The 22772-nt window shown below is 40.9% G+C and overlaps 1 protein-coding gene across 1 annotated transcript; it reads right to left on the bottom strand.

Annotated features, from left to right (window-relative positions):
* Nucleotides 1-278: 278 nt before the first annotated feature.
* ING2 (inhibitor of growth family member 2) lies at nt 279-8655 on the bottom strand. The gene is made up of 2 exons (XM_040489889.1): nt 8143-8655; nt 279-3188 (listed from the first exon to the last, which is right to left on the bottom strand). The coding sequence occupies exons 1-2, from the start codon at nt 8312-8314 to the stop codon at nt 2518-2520; spliced, it is 843 nt and encodes a 280-aa protein (XP_040345823.1). The 5' UTR covers nt 8315-8655; the 3' UTR covers nt 279-2517.
* Nucleotides 8656-22772: the final 14117 nt, after the last annotated feature.

Raw genomic sequence — 22772 nt, 5'->3', positions numbered from 1 at the left:
AAGCAGCACCCGAGTGTGGCGTCTTCAAGTGTTGGTAGACTGTTGGGTGCGAGGGACAACCTCTTGCACAGGTTTCAGAACTTAGATGTGCTTCAGAGTCCCATAAGTCTGAATGTAGAGAAGACACCCAGTTTCGAACAGGTTCAGATTTTCATAATATGGCAGTGGTTCCAAAACTTTTCTGTATATTAGAATCACCTGGGGATTAAAAAAAATTTTCTAAAAAAAATTCTAATGTTTCAGCCACATTCCAAATGAATGAGATCACAATTGTTGGGTGTGGGAGAGAGAGATCTGTATTTCTTGAAACTCTTGAAGTAACTCTGAGACAGGTTTAGGAACCCCTGGTTTATAGCATGAGTTAATAACCATGATATGAGATAGTATATGAAACCTAGAATACTTAAAAAAGAAATCCCAGTCAAAATATTATGCAAACTTAAGACTTCTATTTCCTGTGTGGTATGGTACAGAAAACAAACAAAAAATTCATAAGAATAAGACTGTTTCAAACATTAGGTCTTGAAGAGAGCACATTTTACAGGATTTTCCACGTCTGTTTTCCTAGCAAGCCTAATCCAAATTTGGGGCCTCTGTTATGAAGTTTATTTTGTTTTCCCCATAAGTTAAGGGAAATTTAATGTATGAAAAAGCGTTGACTTCCATATAGTGACATCTGAAAGCTTTTGGAGACTTTGTACATACCGATATTTTTAATGGTGTCAGGTAAACAGCTCTATCTTGGTAATAAGGATGTCATCACTAAGACAAAATGCTGTATTTTCAAGAGAGAAAAGAATGTCTTTACAACTCAACTATGTTACAACAAATAAATTCTTCATCATGCTGTCTAATACTTCTCGCTCAAGAAGTAATATAACCAACTAGTTCCAGTCATCAAGCAAAATATCCTTAGGACAGAAGTTAATCAAATATTGTGCATTTACCTGTCTCAAAGATCACCTTTAAAGTATTTTCATATCTCAGTATGAGGGACAAAATTAACAAAAGGGAAAAACAAGTCATTTGATTATTAAAATCCTTACCATAGTGCAAAAACTATAGATTTCAAAAAAACCTTGGAGATATTGAAGCCAACCTTGTATTTTGTATTACAGATGTGTAACTGGACACCCAGATGAGAGGAAATAACATGCCTAAAAGTCACACAGGAGAGTTAGAAGAAGAAAAAACAATTTTTTTTTGTTCCAAACAAGCAGACAGAATTTTTCACGCTAATCAAAAAGAATCGAGATCATCAGATTAGTTAGAAATGAGGAATAAAAAGTTACGTTACACACAGATTTAAAGGACTGGTCAATCATCTGCCTCCTCCCCCAGACCAAACAATTCTCCGAATATATGTTCATATATATCCATCAATATGCTTACTCTTAAAGTACCAGGATCTTGGAAAATTCAATTTACAAATACATTATTAATTGCATTGTTATAATGAAATTAGTTCATTAAACATGAAAACATCAAACAGCACCAGTACCAGAAAGTGAAAGTGAATACACTATTACTTAAAATAACATATAATCACTGATTGGGACAGAAATCAACTATAGCCACTAGCAAAACTATTGAAACTCCTGTTTGACATAAAGGCAATATTTAAAGACTAGTATATGCCCTTGTCCCCACTGATAGGCCCGTGGCTAGGCAACTCAGCAGTGGGTCACGTGGAAAATGTTTTTAAAGAAGATGCTTTTTCTAAATTGCTCAACCTTGAACCATGATACTACAGAACCCCAAATTTTCCAATATAAGCCAATGGCACCATTTTTGGTACCTAACTATGCTTGCCTGTCCCAATTAAAACAAAACAAAACACAACTCCCTTATTAAGCACTAGATTAAATGTATCTATGATGCAGCAGGAAGGCATTTACAAATGGGCTACTGACAGTGTATCAAAATGCTACTAAGGAAAATACAGCAGCAAATACTCTAATAAGAGCACATTATTCCACATGGAATCCCAAATTATTCTTATCTCTAGCTCCTTAAATTCATGGAAGCCTAGAGATGAACAAGTGTATGTATAAATGGGGCTAGGGAGAAAGAAGCTCTAAATTTAGTGTTCATACCTTAAATTACCCAAGATGATCTGAATGCTTACAGAGAACTCCAACTTCATCTAAATTTTTAAAGCACAGAGAACTAAAATACTAGCAAAACTTTGGTGTTTACCTCAGAAACAGCATTGTAGTTTTCAATGAAAATGAAATAGGCCTGGTTTGTGAAGTTCTAATGCTCACACCACCCTCTCCCTATTCCCTGCTCCTTTCATCAGGCGATCTAAAGACTACCTGGTTTAAAATATTTGGTAATTCAGTGCAGAAAATTAAGGTCACAGACAAAGTACAACAACGTTTAATACACCGTTAATACTAATGATTAAAAATTATTGCATAGTCTTATGCATTTACCCTAAAACATTTTCTGAAAGTAAATTCTGAAAGAATTATATAAAAGACAAATAACCTTTTAAAATGTGGATGGCATTTACTACCTCGATCTTCTATCCTTTTTTGCCTTCTCAGTACTTTTGTCCATTGTTTTCTCATTATCTCCCCTGCACTTTGGGCAATACCATTTCCCCTTTGGTTTATAGGTGAGTGAGACACATGAAAAGTGAAACCATTCAATTGGACACTGTTCATTGTCACATCCGATCATTTCCCCATAAGACACTTGGTTACATAAACAGTATGTAGGTTCATTGGGATCTATTGCAAACTCAACAGGTGAAGCTTCCCTCTCCTGCTTGGCCTTGGAGCGCTTCTTTTTCTTGGCTGACTTGGATTTCTTTTCTTTAGGTGGCTGATCATCACAGTCTTCAATCCCATTCGTCATGTGGCATAAATCACGGCTTTCACTGGTTCTCTGTCTGCGGGGTCTTCTGGAAGATCTTTCTGGTTGGCTGGAATCCATCTTTGCCTTATCCGAGGCGCGCTCACCTTCAGCAGGATCCTGAAAACACTGTGAATGCAGCTCCATCTGCCTTGCCCGATTTTCCACCAATTCGAGCATCTGCGTGACAATCTGAATTTTTTCATCTCCCAATTCCTGACTATTTATTAATGCTCTCTGGAGATGCTGCTGTAGGCGTTTTTTCTGGTTTGAATCATCTTCTTTCTTATATTTTTCATAGACATCATCAATTTCCTTTAATGTTTCTAAAAACAGAAGAGAAAAACCAGAACATTATTGTGCATTAGCACATATGATATTTTTCAAGTTAGTTACGGTTCACAGAATTGGTAAAGTTGAATGAACTCAAATCATAAAACCAGTCTCCTCTATGGTATGCATACACTAAAAAAATTATTTCCCCTAGAAAAACCAGACGTTATCCAATATGAAAGTATATTTAGAAATAAACTAATAAGGGTGCCTGGGTGGCTCAGTCAGTTAAGTGTCCAACTTTGGCTCAGGCTGTAATCTCCTGGGTTCGAGCCCCATGTCAGGCTCTGTGCTGACAGCTCAGTCTGGAGCCTGTTTCAGATTCTGGGTCTTCCTCTCTCTCTGCCCCTCTCCAGCTCATACTCTTTCTCTTTCTCAAAAATAGAAATAAAACATTCAAAAAATTTTTTAAAGAAATAAACTAATAAGAATATAAAGCTTTATTTTTTTCTTTTTTCTTATTTATTTATGTATTTATTTTTTACAAAGCTTTCTAATACTCAGTAATTTATATTAACAAGGATAAGAGGGGTGCCTGGCTGGCTCAGTTGGTAAAGCATGTGACTCTTGATCTCAGGCTTATGAGTCCAAGCCCCACATTGGGCACTGAACTTACTTAAAAAAAAAAAAAAAAAAAAAAAAAAAGGATAAGAGATGTATGCACTAATTAATACATGGGCAAGAACACTGTATGCCACTTTATAGCCCACCTAACGAAGTCACCTACACTTCACGTGAACCTCAAAACACTCACTGTAATGAAATTTACATGCCAGACTTCAACTGTAAAACTTAGGTTCTAAAACTGGCTACAGACTACCGTCCAACCGTGTTTACAGGATTTACAGCTCAATCAATGACTTGCTACATGACTCCAGAGAGACATTACACCTTTACTTGCGTATCATATCCCTGGACACTCAAACAAAGCAGACACCAGTCACTCTTCCCCCCCCCCCCCCATATTAGTTTTAATGGCTCTCTTATTTTACCATAGGGGAGATTCTGAAAACCAAGCTATTTACAGAGTGGGGTTAGGTTCCCATTCTGGCATCAACTGACGAAGCTACTAATACAATTACAGTAAAGTCAGCACCGGATCACTCTGCTTTTGTAGATAACTCAGCAGTTGGTTCTAAGCTTTTTGAACTGCTGATTTTGGTATTGTATAGCATGTGGGACACATTTAAATCAATTAAAAATGTCTGAGTCACTAGAAGGCATACAAAAATCTGAAAATAGAGTTCCAGATGTCACCAAAAATTTATGTAAGATTAAATTTCTATTCTTTTGTTCTATTTCTTGCCCCTCTGAGATACAACGCTGAGTTCTGTCTTACTAAAGGGAGAGAAACAAAAATTAACTCTAATTGATCACACCACATGGCATATCACTGTTTTACATCCTGATATTATTACCAGCACATGGCATACCATCGTTTTGCCTTCCAATATTATTACTTTAACAAGAACAGAAATGCTAGACGAGTAAAATGCATACATTAGGCTGTCTCCGAGAAATGTTAACACAAAGCAGGCATTCAACACAACTCTTATGAATTAACTCCTCCCTAGAAATTAGAAGTACTCACATGTGCTGGACAACTGCTTAACCCGGGATACGTGACAAAATGCCACCGCACATTTGAGGGTACTCGTACCTGCACAGCATATTTTAAAACAAAGTTCACATCTAGCCCATTTGCCTGGCTGGGTGACTTTCTTAAAGTAATTTTTCTCCAGGAAAAATAAGGACATTACCTATTTTCCCCGCAGACAAAATTTGAGGATTAAAAAATAAAGGTAAACCTTATTTTAAATATTCTGTACCTAACTATCAGGATTTGAGGCTAATTATATCATACCATACAAGCACACTGATAAGATACTATGCATGAGAAAAATTCACATTTCTAAGACATCTTAATTATGTAGTGAAAGAAGAAAGGAAACTAACACTTACTAGGGCCCTTGTATGTGATAAAGATTTTCTCATTTAATCCCCACAGCAACCTTATGTGGACGCTATCACTTCCATATGTGAAGAAAATGAAGTTCAAGAGGTAACAACCCCAGACTTTGAACTCTGCCACATACGTATGTCTGGCTCTGCCATTGAAGCATTTGCTACTAAGCTGCACGGGAAGCACTTGAAATTAAGTATTAATTTTTTCTTCAATGATTATTTGCCCAAGACATTAGGAACAAGAATATTGTAACAAAAATTGAGGTTCTCTAATAACCAGGTCCTATAATAAATACTTCAATTGTGAAATTGTTTTCTTCATTTCTCTATTTTTAAAGTCTTTAAGGTTACTTCTAAGATTCTCCAGTAATTTCTGAAAGTGTCTCAAATAGGTAGGAGAGAAATTTTTTTGACTTCTCGTATAATTCATATCACTAAATACTGCCGTAAGTTTTAAATCCAAAAACAGAAAATGCCTAAGAACTAGCAAAGAAACAAAAAACATATGAAATCTGAACCAAGAACACAGAAGTATATAAAGCTAATGAACATAAACCTGTGGAGGCAGAGCTTAGTAAGCACAGGCACAGACTGAAAACCAGATCCTTGTCTTACATTAATCTTGAAGCTCACCACAATCTTAAAATGTTTATAATCTCTCAATCTTTTAAAGCCTAATACTGTTTCTCATGTTACCAGAGCTACTTAGCACAATTCTAGATGGTCAAGATGGCAGATTTCCCTGTAACCAATTTTCCCTCCCCAATTAAAATGAAAATAGCTTAACTCTTGTGAAGGCAAATATGTCTGTGAAGAAATGCAAAAACATGCAAGCTTTACAAACTTCAGTTACTATTTGAAAAACTAAAAATGTTCAATATACAATTCTTAAGCACATGTGTGTCATTCTTAGGCTATACTTCATGTATGTGCTCCATGTCTGTAGAAAATACCTTTAGAGTGCTTTAAAAAAGCTTGTATACAACGTTAATAGTTTAAAAACAAGGATGTGTACATGAAGGAGCCAGGCTACTTCCCCACCTAATTAAGTGAACAAGTGACTTAAACTCCTTGTAAATTTTAACTCCTTAGTAAAATAAATTTTTACTTCAGAGAATTATGAAATAATGTTCTGGATCGGACACAGCAATGACACCCAGTAAGTAATCACTATTTAATTCTCTTTCCCCCTAACAGAGATCAGTCCTATCATCAGCCCTATCGTATGGATTCAGAAGGCAGAAATAAGTTATAGATTCAAAAACAGGGGCGCCTGGTTGGCGCAGTCGGTTAAGCGTCCGACTTCAGCCAGGTCACGATCTCGCGGTCCGGCAGTTCGAGCCCCGCGTCAGGCTCTGGGCTGATGGCTCAGAGCCTGGAGCCTGTTTCCGATTCTGTGTCTCCCTCTCTCTCTGCCCCTCCCCCGTTCATGCTCTATCTCTCTCTGTCCCAAAAATAAATAAACGTTGAAAAAAAAATTTAAAAAAAAAACCAAAAACAAACAAACAAAAAAAAAACCAAAGAGACACTTAAATATTCTAATATGCTACAGGTCAGAAAATGTCACCCCAGAAGTGGGTTCCTTTGAGACTAAATCATAAGATTAGTGGAGGGTCTAGAAAAACAAAGAATGGGGTCCAAAAGTTATCTTTTTGAAGTCCGTATGGCTGTTCCCACATTATGTCCAAGGTCTGTTCCTTGATCAGGGTTAGTAAACGCGAAACGGCTCCCCACCTAAACTTCTCCCCTCCTAGTAGCAGGCCAAAGTCAACCAACAGTGGATGATAAATGATACTCTCTGCAGGAAAGGCTGATTCCCTATCTTAGTTTTCTGACCACAAAGGGTGGCTTCTGCCTCATTACTCAAACTTGGCGAAGGAGGGACCCATGGGTTAAAGGACGCCAGGCGGTTGCCTTGTCAACCACCCACTTCCACCTGGGCCCCGGAAGTGACGCAAGGCCCGGAACCTACGCGGTGCTAGGGCCAGCGATGGTCCTAGTTAGCTGAATGTTTCCTCGTCCTGATTGAGTGGTTGAGAAAGAGTCGAAAAACCACGACAAATATGTCCCAAACCCCAACATCGACTGCGCTAGGGACGAATTAACGTCCTGCAACGTCCCGACACCTCCCAACCAGCCAACTCCGCCCAAACCTTCCGGGCACCAGCCATCTTCGAGGCGGGCGGGAGCGCGCCCGTCCGCGCCCCTCCCATGCCCTACGTCACGCCCTCAGGCCCCGCCCCCAGGGACGGAGGCCCTCCCCGCCACACACACACCCCTCTTCCTTTCCCCGCGAGGACCCCTCCCCTTTTAACCATTTGGCTGAAGGCTCAGAGGAAAAGGCTGCGGCCCGGAACTTTCCCTGGGGCGGGAGAAGGGAACGAACTCAATTCCCGAGCCGGGAGCCGGAGAGCGGAGGGAGGGACCTCCCCGAGTCCGCCTTCGCGGCCCTCTCCCGCCCCCTCCCCCCCCCCCGCACGTTCCAATGCATCTGCTCTCGGGGTGGGGGTCGGAGGAGAGGGGAAAAGCCAGGCCCGGGAGACCAGCGGGTGTCCGGCTGCGGCCGGCCGCTCACTCCCTACAGCCCCCCGCCAGGCTGCACGCTCCCTCGCCGGGGCAGGAGGGTCTGCGGCACCGGGCAGGCAAGCGCCGGAACAAATGCTGCTTAAAATGGCTGATTCCTTTCCACACCAGCTGCAGCCGCTGGGTCTGCAGCGGGGGCTGACGAGCGGCCCCCACCCCCACCCGTGATACCCCACAGAGGTCCTCGCCGACCGCAGCGGGGGAAGGGAGGGCCCCGAACGCGGTCTCCAGTCCCTCTCCCCCGTCCCACACACCAGACCCCCTCTGTGCACTCGGAGAGACTGTCACAGGAGAAATGGAAAGTGGCACTTCCCCGGGCAGCCTCCGAGCGACAGTGCCCGGAGGCCAGCGAATCCGACTGAGGGGAGGACCCGCACACGCAGCTCCGCGGCCCCCTACCTTGATATTTGTTGTCCAGCTCCCGAAGCACAGACACGTTCCTCTGCATGTCGTGGGGCAGCGACTCCACACACTCGAGGTAGTCCTGCACGTAGCAGGTGAGGAGCCGGCTCCGCTCCCCGGTCAGGAGCGCGGCCGACGAGTATAGTTGCTGCTGCTGCTGCCCTAACATCCTGCCGCCGCTGCTGCTCCTCGCCGCCGCCGCCGCCGCCGCCTCCGCATCCAGCAGCCACACATGCAACAGCCACAGCCGCCGCGGCTCCTCTGCTCGGCAGCCCGGCGCCGCGGGGACACCGGCCGCCGCTCAAGAGGGCACAGCCGAGTCCCCCGATCTCCACTCCCCCCAAAAGAAGCCCTCACTCCCCGCCCCCGCGGTAACAAGCCCAGGGGCGGGGCGAGATCAGGGCTCCCTCCTTTTTCCCCTCCCTCCCAAAGACTAGAGCAGCGGGGATCCCCCCAGCGGAGCTGGCGCCGGGGTCCCGGGCGTTGACACTTCCTGTCCCCCTGGGAGTCCCCAGATGCTACTAATGCCGTCTCGTAGCACGGATCCCCATGACAAGCCCTTCGCTGCCCTCTCTTCTCCCAATCACCCTCGGTGCCTGTAGGAGAGTCTCTCACTGGACTGCCCCCGCCCCTCCGCCTGTGGCCGCCTCTGCGCCTGCGCAGGACTTACTCCTAATAAGGCCGGGGGCCCGCCCCTACCGCCCTACCGAAGGGTTCGCATTCTCCCGCCTTCCCTCCGCCACCCGGGCGATTGGTCTGTCAACTTTCGGCCCGGAGGGAGGGTGCGGAGGACGGCCAAACGGCAGGCTGCGCCCCGCCCCCTCTTAAAGGGGAAGCGCTGTCAAGCCCGCCTCTTTGCTCAATGCCTGGATGGGACTTGAGCGGGAAGGTGGCTGAGTCCTTCCTTTCGTCTTTCCCACAGGCCGGGGGAATCTTGGTCCAGCTCCCTCGGCCGGGCGTTACCGACATTTTCCCCATCAGGTGGATCTGGCGCGGCAGCTCGCGAGGCCTTAAAAGAGCAGCAGGCGGCCGGCCGCTTTTCGCTACAACCTGGAGTAAGGCCTGCGGGAACTACGCGACCCAGCGTGCAGCGGGCGCGGCTCCCGGCATGCTCGGCGGCGGAGTTCCCGCCGAGCCGCCGCGGCTCGCCCGGCCGCCGCCTCAGCGCTGCCCGCGGGCCCCGGCCCTCCTCCTGCCGCGGCTTTCGGGCTCACGGAGCGCCGGGGAGGGCTGGTAGCCGAGGTAGGCGGAGCTCCCGTGTGCCCCCTGCGTTTTCCTTCTCTTTTAGTCCGCTCGCTTTTAAATCTCCCTCCTGGCTTTAGTGTTTTCCGCCCTTTCTCAGACGGGGGAGGTCCGCCGCCGCCGAAGTGCCTCGCAGGTTTTGTCCACCTTCAGGATTCCTCTTTAGTTTAGGCTGCATCTGCCCCCAGAAACGTGTTCGTCCAATAGGCCACCTTTAAGAAAGAATTTTTCCCCCTCCCGGTGTCAGAACGTTTAGACATGCAACGTAGGCGACGCTTACAGAAGGCGTGAGGGGCGCAGCACCCCCTTTTCATCTCTTTTTACCCTAAGACTGAAAACCACGGGGTCGGGAAGAAGCGAAAGAATAAAAGCCTAATCTGTAATCAGGCCCACGTCCCTGTGTATGTGATCGACTTTCAGGGCTTAATTTTTGTGTAGTGCTAAATGAAACGCCCTGCAGAAGAGCTCATTTTAATTCCAGATGGACTCTCAGAGTATATGCTAACATGTGTTTTTGAAAGAAATGGCTGTAAATAGAACGAATCCGCGGAGGATTTTCGGAGAGTGTCTATGAACACAAGCCCTATTCCGAGTAGTACCTTTGAATTAAAAAGGAAACGTAAGTGGGTGTTGAACTTGGATTTCTCCTTCTATCCAGTTCGTTCGCAGCGGTGGTACACCTGTACGGTGACCTATTTAGAGCACTTTGAAAACATCTGTTAGTAGAAGTACCCATTGACATGCGAAGAGAAATCTAGACACTGATCTGCTGGAAATGCTAAATTTCAAACAAAAAGCCCTCCAGGAAATTCGGCGTCTTGGGAATAATAAAAATATTGCTCGGGACTCGGAGATTGCCTCGTGTTACTATACTGTGACACTTTTGTGGTTTTGACTACTTGAATATTAAACCGACCCAGGCAGTACAGGGTGATGTGTTTCTGAGAATCGTCTAGGGATTTCATTGTTGTCATTCTTTAAAATCTTTCAGATTAAGCAGACAGGTCTTATCAAAAACCCGTCACTGTTAAAAATTGAATTTTTTTGCTTTTTACCTGAACCCTACTGTTTTCTTATTCATGGATTTGAATCACCGAGTCCTTATTGGAAGCCCCAAATAATGCAAGATGCCTTGTTATTTACCGATTCAGGTTAGACACTGAATGCGCCTGTGGGTTTTATTCAGCCTGAGAAGTAATCCGCTGGCAGAAAGGACACGTGGTTAGAAACCAGAAGCAAGAAAGGCAGTGATGCAGGCTGCTTAGACTATTCGGTCCAAGAAGCTAGAGCAAGAAGAGAGAAGAGAGGCTGAGTATGGTAATGGAGATCTTTTATACATTCTTTTCACCTTTCATAACTCTTGTTAAACAGGCTGAAAGGAAGCAAAAAATCCAAATGGTGTTTTTTTTCAGCTTGTGTTGGCCTAAGCGTGTAAAAAACACTCTAATATGGGGGGGGGAGGGGGTGTGAATTATTTCAGACGTGCTTTTTTTTTTTTGCTAAATTAATATAAGCTAATCAGAGGCTTATTCCTGCCATACCTGTGAGAGCACACTGTGTGGAGAGAGTACTAACTTGGAAAAAAAAGAAATCACCGTATTCCCTAAACTCAATTCTTGACCTTTGGTTATTTATGATGTTCTTTTCTTCTCAGTAATCACTTACCTGGACATTTGGGGGGTTTTCACACTGGGTTCCCTTCCTCGGCTAAATGCAAAATCTAAAAGCCCCCCAGTTCTTTGCAATGTAGGAATTAATTGGTGATATCAAGTCCTCTGATAAAGCAAAAAGGCATATTATTTGCTCTTCAAACTGTTTTCTACCATTAAGTAACCCTAAAAAAGATAAGTAACTGACTCCCCCAAATTAGTACCAAGTGTCTGGGATTACCTGTAATTTTGAAATCAGTTTCTTTTAAGGGGTCCCTGGTGGGAAATGTTTATGCCTCTAAACCTTTGTCTTATAAGCTTTATTTATATTGTGAGAGGGGAGGGCAGGGCAATAGCTTCAAACTCTCATTGAAAACGAAATTAGCAGGGGAGGGTGCCTGGGTGGCTGAGTCAGATCATGATATCACGATTGGTGAGTTCGAGCCCTGCATCAAGCTCTGCGCTGACAGTGCTGAGCCTGCTTTGAATCTTCTCTCCCCACCTCTGTCTCTGCCCCTCCCCAGCTTGTGCTCTCTCTCTCTCTCTCTCTGTCTCTGAAAAATAAATAAACATTAAAAAATGCAAAACTTAAAAAAAAAGAAAAGAAAAGAAAAAGCAAATTAGCAGATAGTTCTGAAGGATTCCTAAAGATACTATCTGAGAAAATTTCAGCTATTGCTTAAGTCAGGCCAATTAAATTTGAAATGCTTTTCTTCTTTCTACTTCTTAATATTTTTAACACTTTTTTATTATGGAAAGTTTCAAACACACACAAAAATTGAGGTAATAATACAATAAATCCTAATGCACTATTCACCAGCTTGAATATTTATCAATATATGGCCAATATTATTTCATCTGTAGCCTTCCACGCTTCCTATCTCCTGCTGGACTGTTCATTTTATCTGTAAATACTTTAAATATGGAGGGATAAGAGAATTTTTTTAAAAACATACCCACTAGAGCACCTGGGTGGCTCAGGTGGTTAAGCCTCTGATTTCAGCTCTGGTCATGGTCTCACAGCTCAGGGGTTCGAGACCTGTGTCAGGCTCTGTGCTGACAACATAGAGCCTGGAGCCTGCTTTGGATTCTGTGTCTCCCTCTCTCTCTGCCCCTCCCCCACGCCTGCTCTGTCTCTCTCCTCAAAAATAAATAAACATTAAAAAATAAAAACATACCCACAATTCCATTATCCTATCAAGACAATTATCTATCGTTTAATATCCAGACAATTAAAATGTCCAAATTTCCCCATTGTCTCATTAATATCTTTTTACAGGTTTAGCAGGATCCACACAAGTTCCATATCTTGCATTTGGTTAGATTTTTTTCTAAACCAGTAAGAGGCAGTTAATTTCCAAAAAAAAAAAAAAAGGCAGTTAATTTCCTATTTAATTCAGTGAAGCAAATAGCAGTGTTTTTCTAAGGAGGGTATTTGGATCGTTAGAAAGCACTGTTAAAAGTATAAGGAAATTGAAGAAAATCACTCTAGGGCTCCTGGTTAGCTCAGTGGGTTAAGCTTCCTACCTGTGATTTCAGCTCAGGTCATGATCTCCTGGTTCATGAGATCGAGCCACCACCCCGCCCCCCTCCTTGTCAGGTGGGGTCTGCAATGTAAGCTGACAAGCACAGAGCCTGCTTGGGATTCTCTCCCTCTCTGCCCTTTTCCCACTTAGGCACATGTTCTCTCTAAAAATAAATAAACTTCAAAAAAAAAAAGCACTTTAGGGTGCCTTCAACTCGATGTCGGCTTAGGTCATGATCTCAGAGTTTGTGAGGTCGAGCCCTACGTCGGGCTCTACACTGACAGCGTGGAGCCTGCTTGGGATTCTCTTTCCTCTCTCTTTCTCCCATCCCACTTGTGTTGTTTCTCAAAGTAAATAAGTAGAAAGAAAATCACTTTAAATAAAAATCCTCATATTAAAAGGTCACCAATTGATAGCCCACTGTAGAAATGTACCTAATGCAAATAAATAAATCATTACAAATCTAAGAGTTCATATTTTATTTGTTCTAGAAGGTCCAGTGAAGCACTGTAAGTTGTATTGAAAAAACCTAAAACTTTAAATCAATTCATTAGCACAATAGGCAACCAAAAAGCGAAACAAAGCAGTCTGTTTCCATTGAACTCAGTTTTAAAGTATTAATTGCTTTATTACATAAGTGGTACACACTAATTGTATTTAAAAAACAAAAATAGAGCTAGAAAGAAGATAGATAAAAGTCACTACAAACTGGAGATAAAACTCTTCTTGGAATCTAAGTATATAATTGCATTTTAGTTTTTTGCTTTAAGGAAATGCTTGGGCTAGGACTAAAGGATAAAGTTAAGAAAATACCAGATTCTCAAGCTGGAACTTTAGAAATCTGAGCAGTGTTGGTCTGTACATTTAGTTTATGAGGTAGACAGCACGGATTTAAAACTGGGTGTATGCAGTCAATCCCACTATGGGTTCTGACTACTGACAGTGGAAGATGATCACAGCCAAAAATGAAGGGACTATGAATGACTGGGACTAGTAAAGAGAAAATTCAGTATCATGAACTATCATTCCCATGGCCAAGAAGAAAAGCAAACACATATTATCTACTTTGGTTATTCCAGACAGAAAAAAATAACACATATGGTATACTTTGCATATCGCTGACCAGAAAAACATTCAGTTTTCCCTAGGTGGTTACCATAGTTACATGAGCTGTTTATAACATCAAGAGGAGGAACTAGGTCACAGTATTGAAGGAGTTTGAATTATGCAATTATGCTTCCTAAAAACGGGAAAACATTTAAAATTTAAGGAAGAGAGATTTATACTATATGTTCAAAATTGAAATTGTGGTCTAGGTTTGCGAGTGAAACTTACAATTTTGTCCAAAATTAAATAGTTGATACTATAGGTATAAATTGTTCAATCTATTCAAATGCTGCAATGGCTAGATTCGTAAGTGTGGTAGGAGTTGCCAATGCATTCCTTGAAGATCCCTCTTTTATCTTAGTGAGCCATTTTATCTTAAAATGTTTCTGCAGGTAATCAGTAAACCCAACAATGGCCTAGAATCTTGGAGTAGCCAAATCACATGTAAACTGAAACTTTGACTTCTTACCTTCTTTGAAAGCTTGAGATTACAGCTTGGCGTCAGATGCTACTCTTAATTGGTCATAGAGATTTTCCTATTAATTTCATCAATGGATAGAGAAAAGTGGAGGGAGGGAATGTTTTGAAAGTAGTAGTGGAACACCTGTCTGGCTCAGTCAGTAGAGCCAGCAACTTTTGATCTCCAGCCCCACGTTGGGCAGGGAGCCTGCTTTAAAAAACAAAACAAAACAAAACAAAGAAACTTGAAAGCTGTGGTAGCATAGACTAAACCGTATCTTTAAATTAAATGTATATATTATATATATAATTTATATATTATATGTAATATATACATAACATATATATAATATATATATTTTACTAAGAACCTCAAAAATGATGATTTTATTCAGGAACCATGTTTGTTGTTATCAGAGCCCTGCACAATGCTCAATAAATAGAAGTTAGATGCAGGAAAAGAAAATTAAAAAGTGCATCTCGAGGTTGCAGGATTGCAGATGGTTATTTTTAATCTCATGATCAGTCTAGACTCAGACTTTTTATAGCAAAAAGTAATCTTAGATCAACGATTTCCCATCAAGGAAAAAGAAGAGGCAACAACACATAGTCTCTCTGAATCGCTGGGTAAGCCTCTGCCGCTCATAGTAATTTATCATAATCATCATGGCTGTAATGATGGGGAAGGGGTTGAGGATCCCTATTAATGGATCACCTCTAGACCGACATTTTTTACAGATGATGATGTGGGGACCCAGAGGAGTTAATTCATTTGCCCAGGGTCACATGGCAATTTATGAATTAAGCGTACACCTAGAAATTTGGGGCGCCTGGGTGGCTCAGTAGGTTGAACCTCTGGCTTCTGCTCGCGTCATGATCTCACGACTTGTGAGTTCAAGCCCCATGTGGGGCTCTCTGTTGTCAGTGCTGAGCCTGCTTTGGATCGTCTGTCCCCCTCTCTCTTTACCCCTCCCCTGCTCACACACTCTCTCTCTCAAAAATAATAAGTTAATAAAAAATAATAAATTTTTGAGAGAGAGTGAGTTGGGGAGGGGCAGAGAGAGGGAGAGAGAGAATCCCAAGCAGGCTCCATGCTATCAGAACAGAGCCTGACGCGGGGCTCAAACTCGTGAACCTCAAGATCATGACCGAAGCTGAAGTTGGATGCTTAATTGAGCCACCCAGGTGCCCCAGGATGCTCTACTCTTTTATGAATAAAACATACTATTGGCCAGGAGATTTTTGCTAAATTCTTTGTTCCTTTTAAATTATTCTGATTGGTTTTTCTCTTTTTTAGAAGGATGGAATATATTTTACTTAACAGGTTTTTAACTTTATTCACTTAAATATTTTTTCAATGTTATTTTCCTGTCTTCTTTTTAAATTGAAGTATGCATACAATGTTATATTAGTTTCAGGTGCACAGCATAGGGGCTCCACAGTAGGTATTAGGCACATTAGGCTGTCCTTAACACGAAAAGTGTAGTTACCTTCTGTCACCATACAAAGTTATTACATTAGTCCCTTTGTTTTACTTTTTATCCCTGTGACTTATTTCTAATTGATTATTTAATGAGGCTTTATTGGAGCTGTTGTTACATGAATCACTGTTGTCTTGGTTAATTTAATCCAGCATTTGGTAACTATTGATTTCTGAGGGTGACAATTTTTTAAAAATTTCTTATCCAGTTTTAGTTCCATAAATCCCGGCCCCCTGCCCCTTGTGGGGGGGGGGGAGCAGGCATTTTATTTTATTTTTTAGTGAAGTATAATTAACATACAGTGTTCTATTAGTTTCAGATGTACAACATTGATTCAACAGTCCTGTAAGTGACTCAGTGTTCACCACAATAAGTATAGTCACCATCTGTCACCCAACATTATCACGATATTTTTGATTAACTTCTCTTTGCTGCACTTTTCATGTCTGTGAATTATTTATTTTATAACTGGAAGTTTGTACCTTTCAATCTCCTTTATTTCACTCATCCCCCCTCCACTCTCAGACTTATATATGGAAACCAGTATAGATCTCACTTTATGCAATGTATGTGTTTCTGGAAAATTGTGCTCAAACCTCATTTTGCTGTAAGTGATATGCAATGTGCCAGTTCTATAAAACAAGAGATCCAAGTTTTGAAAATATTTACTTAATACAAAAAAAAAAAAAAAAAAACTCATCTGGCTTTCTTTCATTTACTAGAATGGCCTCAAGTGTCTTGCTCTGCTTGAGAAAACAGTTCGTGCTCCTCCTTATCTAACCGCAGCCTAGGTGTACTTTCTTTTGCTTGTTTGAACTGTGGCATACATTCCAGATGCTTTAGCATGATATCCTGTGGTCACAGAAACGCCATCATCAGGGAGAAGGCTCTGAAAAAATGCCCAAGTGACAGTAGAAATGTTTTCTTCTGGTATCTGGCTAAAGTAAGCACCAGAATTAGAGGCATAAAAAAGTCAAAGATATAAAAGACGAAGGGAAATTTTGAGTGGAAAATATTAGAGGCTAAAAAGCTTTCTGGGAACACCTGGATGGCTCAGCCGGTTGAGCATCTGACTCTTGATTTTGGCTCAGATCTTGATTTCATGGTTCCCGAGATCAAGCCCTGCATTGAGCTCTTCGCTGACAGCATGGAACCTGCATGGGATTCTCTCTCTCCCCTTCCCCTGCTCACAGGCTCTCTCTCTCTCTCTCTCTCTCAAAATAAATAAGTAAACTTAAAAATACATACATTTTAGGGGCACCAGGGTGGCTCAGTCGGTTGGGCATCTGACTTCAGCTCAGGTCATGATCTCGCGGTCCATGAGTTCAAGCCCCACGTCGGGCTCTGTGCCAACAGCTCAGAGCCTGGAGCCTGCTTCCGATTCTGTGTCTCCCTCTCTCTGACCCTCCCCCGCTCACACTCTGTCTCGCTCTCTCTCTCAAAAATAAACATTAAAAAAAATTTTTTTAAATACATTTTAAAAAGCTTTCTGTTACAGGAAAGTAGAAGAATCAGAGAAAGGAATGATTATTTAAGTCATTAATGGTGGTAGTACATTAGAATTAAATTTAGGGACCATGATATGTAAATTATTTCTATGGAAGCTAGTTGTGATTCTTTTATGTGATTCTTTTATTCTTTTTCACTATGCAGTGAAAAACACAGTTGTAACACAGGGTTGGGCAAATAGTCTCTCTAACTTAATCTTTGAAAATTGGCAGGTTGATTCCAAAATAATTTCAAAAGAGCCTAGTGACTTCCTTATATGGTGTTATCTTTAGAATACCCCTAACTTTTTATATCCAGGTAAATATCTATGGAAGAATTGTCCAGCAATATATACTGATAATAGTTGCCTCTAATTTAGGGCCTGGGGATCTGGAGTTGGAGAGACACTTAGTTTTCACAAATGCCATTTTGCACATTTAATTAAAAATGTTTTATTTGAATACAATGGACACAGTGTCACACAGATTTCAGGTATACAGTGTAGGGATTCAGACAAGTTTATACATTATGCTATGCATTTAATTTTTTTTGCATTTAAATTTTTGATACATGTATTACTTTAATAAAATCTAAACTTTATTTTATTTTTAAACTTTATTTTAAATATAAAAGAAGCAAGAAAACTTTCTGTACATTCTGGAATAACAAAATGCATATGTATACTACCTCCTAGGAAAGGACACATAATCTAAATATTTAGATTCAGTTTACTTTTATGAGAATGTTTCTATCACCACTGTTAGTATTGTCTGCATTTAGCATACTAGCATTGTAATTACACATATGTTATTATGTAAATTAAAACCAAGAAATACAATTGGTCAATTTGAAGCTTTTAAAGACTTCTCACATTAGGAACTAATCTGGGCAGTTTTGCATCAGTAACCTATTTTTTGTGAAGGTTTTTTAGCAGTTTAAGAGATGTTGCGTGTAACCTTTTTCTCATTCAGTATAGCCCTCAACTTCTTAAGAGCTTTTTAAATTTCTGTGTGATGTCACTTGAGTACTTTATGTTAAGGTGGGATAATTTTTTTTTATCAATTTTTATGAATTGAATGTTTGACAATTCCTATTCAGGTAGATGTTATATATTAATGCCATCTGTAACTTGTGCCTATGACCTCAGAAGGGACCTATGCAATATATCTACCCAAGAAAGAGTCCTTCCCTTGAGCTGTGATCTTCTCTATGGGATTGAAATGTGACAGAAGTATCTAATGAAGAAGACTCTGAACATAGCAGATGAGAAAGGAAAAAGATTGGGAGAAGAGCCCAGATGTCATAAAGCAAAGAGGATGATGTACAGGAAGCAGCTCTTATTTGTTCTGTCGCATGACTCAAAGAACTCCCAAGAAATTAATTCTGTCTCACCAGACATATTTTTCAATTTGGGATATAGATTAATTTTTTCCCCAATAAAATAGATATTAGTAGATATATAACATACAGGAAAACAATTGAGCATAGTGACCTGAGTGATTACAATACCTTATAGAAGAGATCTTCTTCAGAAAGTTACTCTTCAGTGTATGGCATGTTGCTTTCTAGAAAAGAACTGGAGTGACAGCACTGCCGTAATGAATAATGGCCCATGGCGAGAAGGAAGGGGAAGCATGAAAGGAGCAATTAACAGGGAAATGAGGTCATATGGAAAGAATGAAGTAGATTCAGGAAACTTGTAGGAGGTATTATCACCTGAGTTTAGTGACTATATTTAGGGGATGGGAGAAAAGTCATCTAGAATTGTGGCTTGGGCCATAAGCAGATCCTGGCAATACTGTGTGAAATAGAAATCCAGGAGGCAAGGCAGGTTCGTAGGGGGGAGATATGAATTTAAGTCATACAAGAATATAATTGTAGTGTTTACATCTTTGGGCTCTATCAACCTTAGGCCTCCTCTTCCAAACAGCACAAATTATTGCTTCCTATGAACAGCTTGTTTGTTTGTAAAGAACACCCAGCTATAGAAATTGGAGGCTGGGAATGTGTTGGGAAGGGCAGAGAGACTAGAGGAAATGATTTAGAGACACAGTTGTCTTAAAAATATCTTCCCATATGCCAGGACTTAGCTTGTATTATTTCTATTAGTAAGTCAGGAATTGATAATAGATGATATCAAGGATATATATAGACCCTTGTGAGGAAAAAGTCAACGCAGCCGCTATTTGCTTAGTTCTTGCATATCTCCAAGGGAACCATGATTGACCCTTGGCCAACCCTGGGAATTTGGCCTTGGAGTATTTTTGTGTTAACGTTGATGATTTTGTTACATACACCTGGAACAATGGATCATGCCATACTGGCTTGTCAGGTTGCTTTGCACAAACATGTGCACTTGGTTTCATTGCTGTGGTCCTGAGTTTCAGTTGCCATGGCTGATTGTGTAGCAGAATATATGTATGTTAACAGGCCCCCATAAAAGCTTTGGACCCTGAAACTCAAATGGGTTTCCATGGGCAGAGACATTCCACAGATGCCTATAGTTTTCTGAGAGAGAGAGAGAGAGAGAGAGAGAGAGAGAGAGAGAGAGAGTGAGTTCCTGTATAGTTTCAGGCAAAGGACTTTGGAAGTTTATGCTGAACCTCTCTGGACTTCACCAATGGATCTTCTTCCCATTGCTTTTGCTCTCTGCCATTTGCTGTAATAAATTTTAGTCATGTGTATAACATCCTCTTGAGTCTTGTGAGTCCTTCTGGGAGCACAGATACACAAAGTACTGAGGAAATTTAAAACCCAATTTGTCCATCCAAATCTTGGTAGGATTTACTGGAAAAAAAAAATTAACAGATGTGAGTGTGTATCTGTGTGTGTGGATTTAAACTAAATCAAGTCTTTGGCTCATGTCCAGGAGACATTTATAGTCTCTATAGGGATGTAGGACACAGATAGAGTGTTGGTAAAAATGCTTAGGGGCATAAGTATAAATAAAAGCAAATTAGAGATAAATGTAGAAGGAAGGCAGATTAAAATATTAACATTGGTTAGAGTCAGTCAAGATTTATGTAAGATGATGCATATTTAAGAAGAAATATGGAACCAGCTTGTCAAATAGTAGCTTTTGTTGTTTCCCCGATGTATACTTCAGCACTATATAAAAAATGTAAAATAAAAAGCTTTTTTCTGGATTTTATCTGATAAGTGCTTAGTCCAACTCAAGTCTGACTGAACTTTTTGTGTGGAATAAAAATTTGTACTAAATTAAAATATTTTATGTAATGATCATTTGAGTTCTACAGTTATGTCACCTATGAATTATGTAGTATCATTCCAAACTCCACGCTAATTCCTGTTTTCATCAATAAACAATATCTGATAATTTCTATAGCTATTTACTTAGACTGCTTCTATCCAAAGATTAAGAATGAATTTTAAGAGCTCTTCTTCTTTGATGGCCAAATAGCTCCTATCAGGTCAATATATAAAAATAATACCGAAAAGACACTGGAGAGCGAGCAAAAGAAGGCAAATTCTTAAGAGAAGTCAACACTTGGAAGAATGAAATGGCACTTCAAGAGTTTCCCATTTTTATGTCTTTTAGCCTGCAGCATCCAGTCATGTAGATTGACCCAAACTTAGAAACTTGCAGACATATTGACTTGGAGAACTGGAGAACGGAGTCCAGGGCAACCACAGTGTCATATAGGGTCTAAAATTAATATATACTGCCTTGGTAAAATCATGAATGTCTTCAGCGGCCTAAGCCCAAGTTCCCTTCTCCACTCTCCTCCTGTGGATAAGGTTCCCTCGTCAAATAACCCTCCTTTGTCTCGGAAACCCGGTATATTTCCTCCTTATCCCTGCAAGCTTGTGGAATTATTCAAACCAATCACATCCTTCCATGGAACCCAGGGGCTACCTCATCCTTTTGGTATTACAAAACCTGCTTCCCACAGTGCCTGGTTATTTACCCCTGGGTATAATTTCCATGTGGCCCTACATGGGTTTTGGTATCTTCCAATCAGGCTATGAATATATGCACCAGTAAACTACTGTTCATCTTATCTGTCCAGTGCTGGGTGTCACGTGTTAGGTGATTCCCATAAACATAGGGTGGGAATTCCTCCCTTCCCTTACCAATGAGATGAAGAGAAGGCAATTAAACCAAACAGTATTGGAAAGTGGGGGAGAGAGTTTCCAGAAAAGAGAGAGCCAAAGAGAGGATGCTTAAAGTTTTTGCAGAAACTTCCCAAATCTCTAGCTAACTCCTAGACTATACATGTGCAGGGTGGGCTCCAAGAAGCACAGATAAGGCTAAAAGGAGTGCACTGAGTTAGAGTTCGAGTTGAACTCTGCCTGCTGAAACAAACAAAAAATTACTGCTCTTTAGAGAAATAGAACCAAGCATCTCTAAAGTACATCATTCTATGTTCAGTATAGTGTCTAAAATTACTAGATATAATAAGAAATAAGAAAATGTGACCCAAACGTCAATCCATGGAGATCAGCTCCAAAAGGAACTAGATGTTGGAATTAGAGACAGGGATTTTAAAACAACTGTTAGTATACTCCGAAAACCATAGAACACGTATGAAAGAAATTGAAGAAGACACAAAGAAATGGAAAAACATTCCATGCTCATGGATTGGAAGAGCAAACGTTGTTAAGATGTCTATACTACCCAAAGCAAACTACACATTTAATGCAATCCCCATCGAAATACCACTAGAGTTCTTCACAGAACTAGAACAAATAATCCTAAAATGTGTATGGAACCACAAAAGACACCAAATAGCCAAAGCAATCCTGAAAAAGAAAAACAAAGCTGCTGGAATCACGATTCCAGATTTCAAGCTATATTTTATAAAGCCATAGTCATCAAGACAGTATAGTGCTGGCACAAAAGCAGACACATAGATCAATGGAACAGAATAGAAAACACAAAAATGGACCCACAACTATATGGGCAATTAATGTTTGACAAAGCAGGAAAGAATATCCAATGGAAAAAAGACAATGTCTTCAAAAAATGGCATTGGGAAAACCAGATAGCAACATGCAAAAGAATGAAACTGGACCACTTTCTTATACCACATACAAAAATAAATTCAAAATGGATGAAAGACTTAGCAGGAAACCATCAAAACCCTGAAGGAGAAGGTAGGCAGCAACCTCTTTGACCTCAGCTGCAACAAGTTTTATTTATTTATTTATTTATTTATTTATTTATTTATTTATTTATTTATTTATTTATGAGAGACAGAGAGAGACAGAGCGTGAGCAGGGGAGGGGCAGAGAGAGAGGGAGACACAGAATCTGAAGCAGGCTCCAGGCTCTGAGCAGTCAGCCCAGAGCCCGACGCGGGGCTCGAACCCACGAACCGTGAGATCATGACCTGAGCCGAAGTCAGACGCTAAACCAACTGAGCCACCCAAGCGCCCTGCAGCAAGTTCTTACTAGACATGTCACCAGAGGCAAGAGAAACAAAAGCAAAAATGAACTATTGGGATTTCATTAAAATAAAAAGCTTCTGCACAGTGAAGGAAACAACAAAACTAAAAGGCACCTATGGAATGGGAGAAGATATTTGCAAATGACATATCAGATAAAGCGTTAGTATCCAAAATCTACAAACTCAACATCGCCCCAAAATAATCCAGTTAAGAAATGGGCAGAAAACATGAATAGACAGCTTCAAAATACATGAACCAAAAATG

The sequence above is a fragment of the Herpailurus yagouaroundi genome, unplaced genomic scaffold, assembly GCF_014898765.1.
Source record: "Herpailurus yagouaroundi ecotype Mexico unplaced genomic scaffold, PumYag 181, whole genome shotgun sequence".
Lineage (NCBI taxonomy): Eukaryota > Metazoa > Chordata > Mammalia > Carnivora > Felidae > Herpailurus > Herpailurus yagouaroundi.
This window is presented reverse-complemented; position numbering and strand designations above follow the sequence as displayed.

Bases quoted from the DNA above. Each gene is read 5' to 3' on its own strand.
- ING2 (XM_040489889.1), bottom strand. From the start codon at position 8,314: ATGTTAGGGCAGCAGCAGCAGCAACTATACTCGTCGGCCGCGCTCCTG. The intron at 3,189-8,142 runs GTAGGGGGCCGC...TTCTGTTTTTAG, and splicing joins GCTGGACAACAAATATCAAG to AAACATTAAAGGAAATTGAT.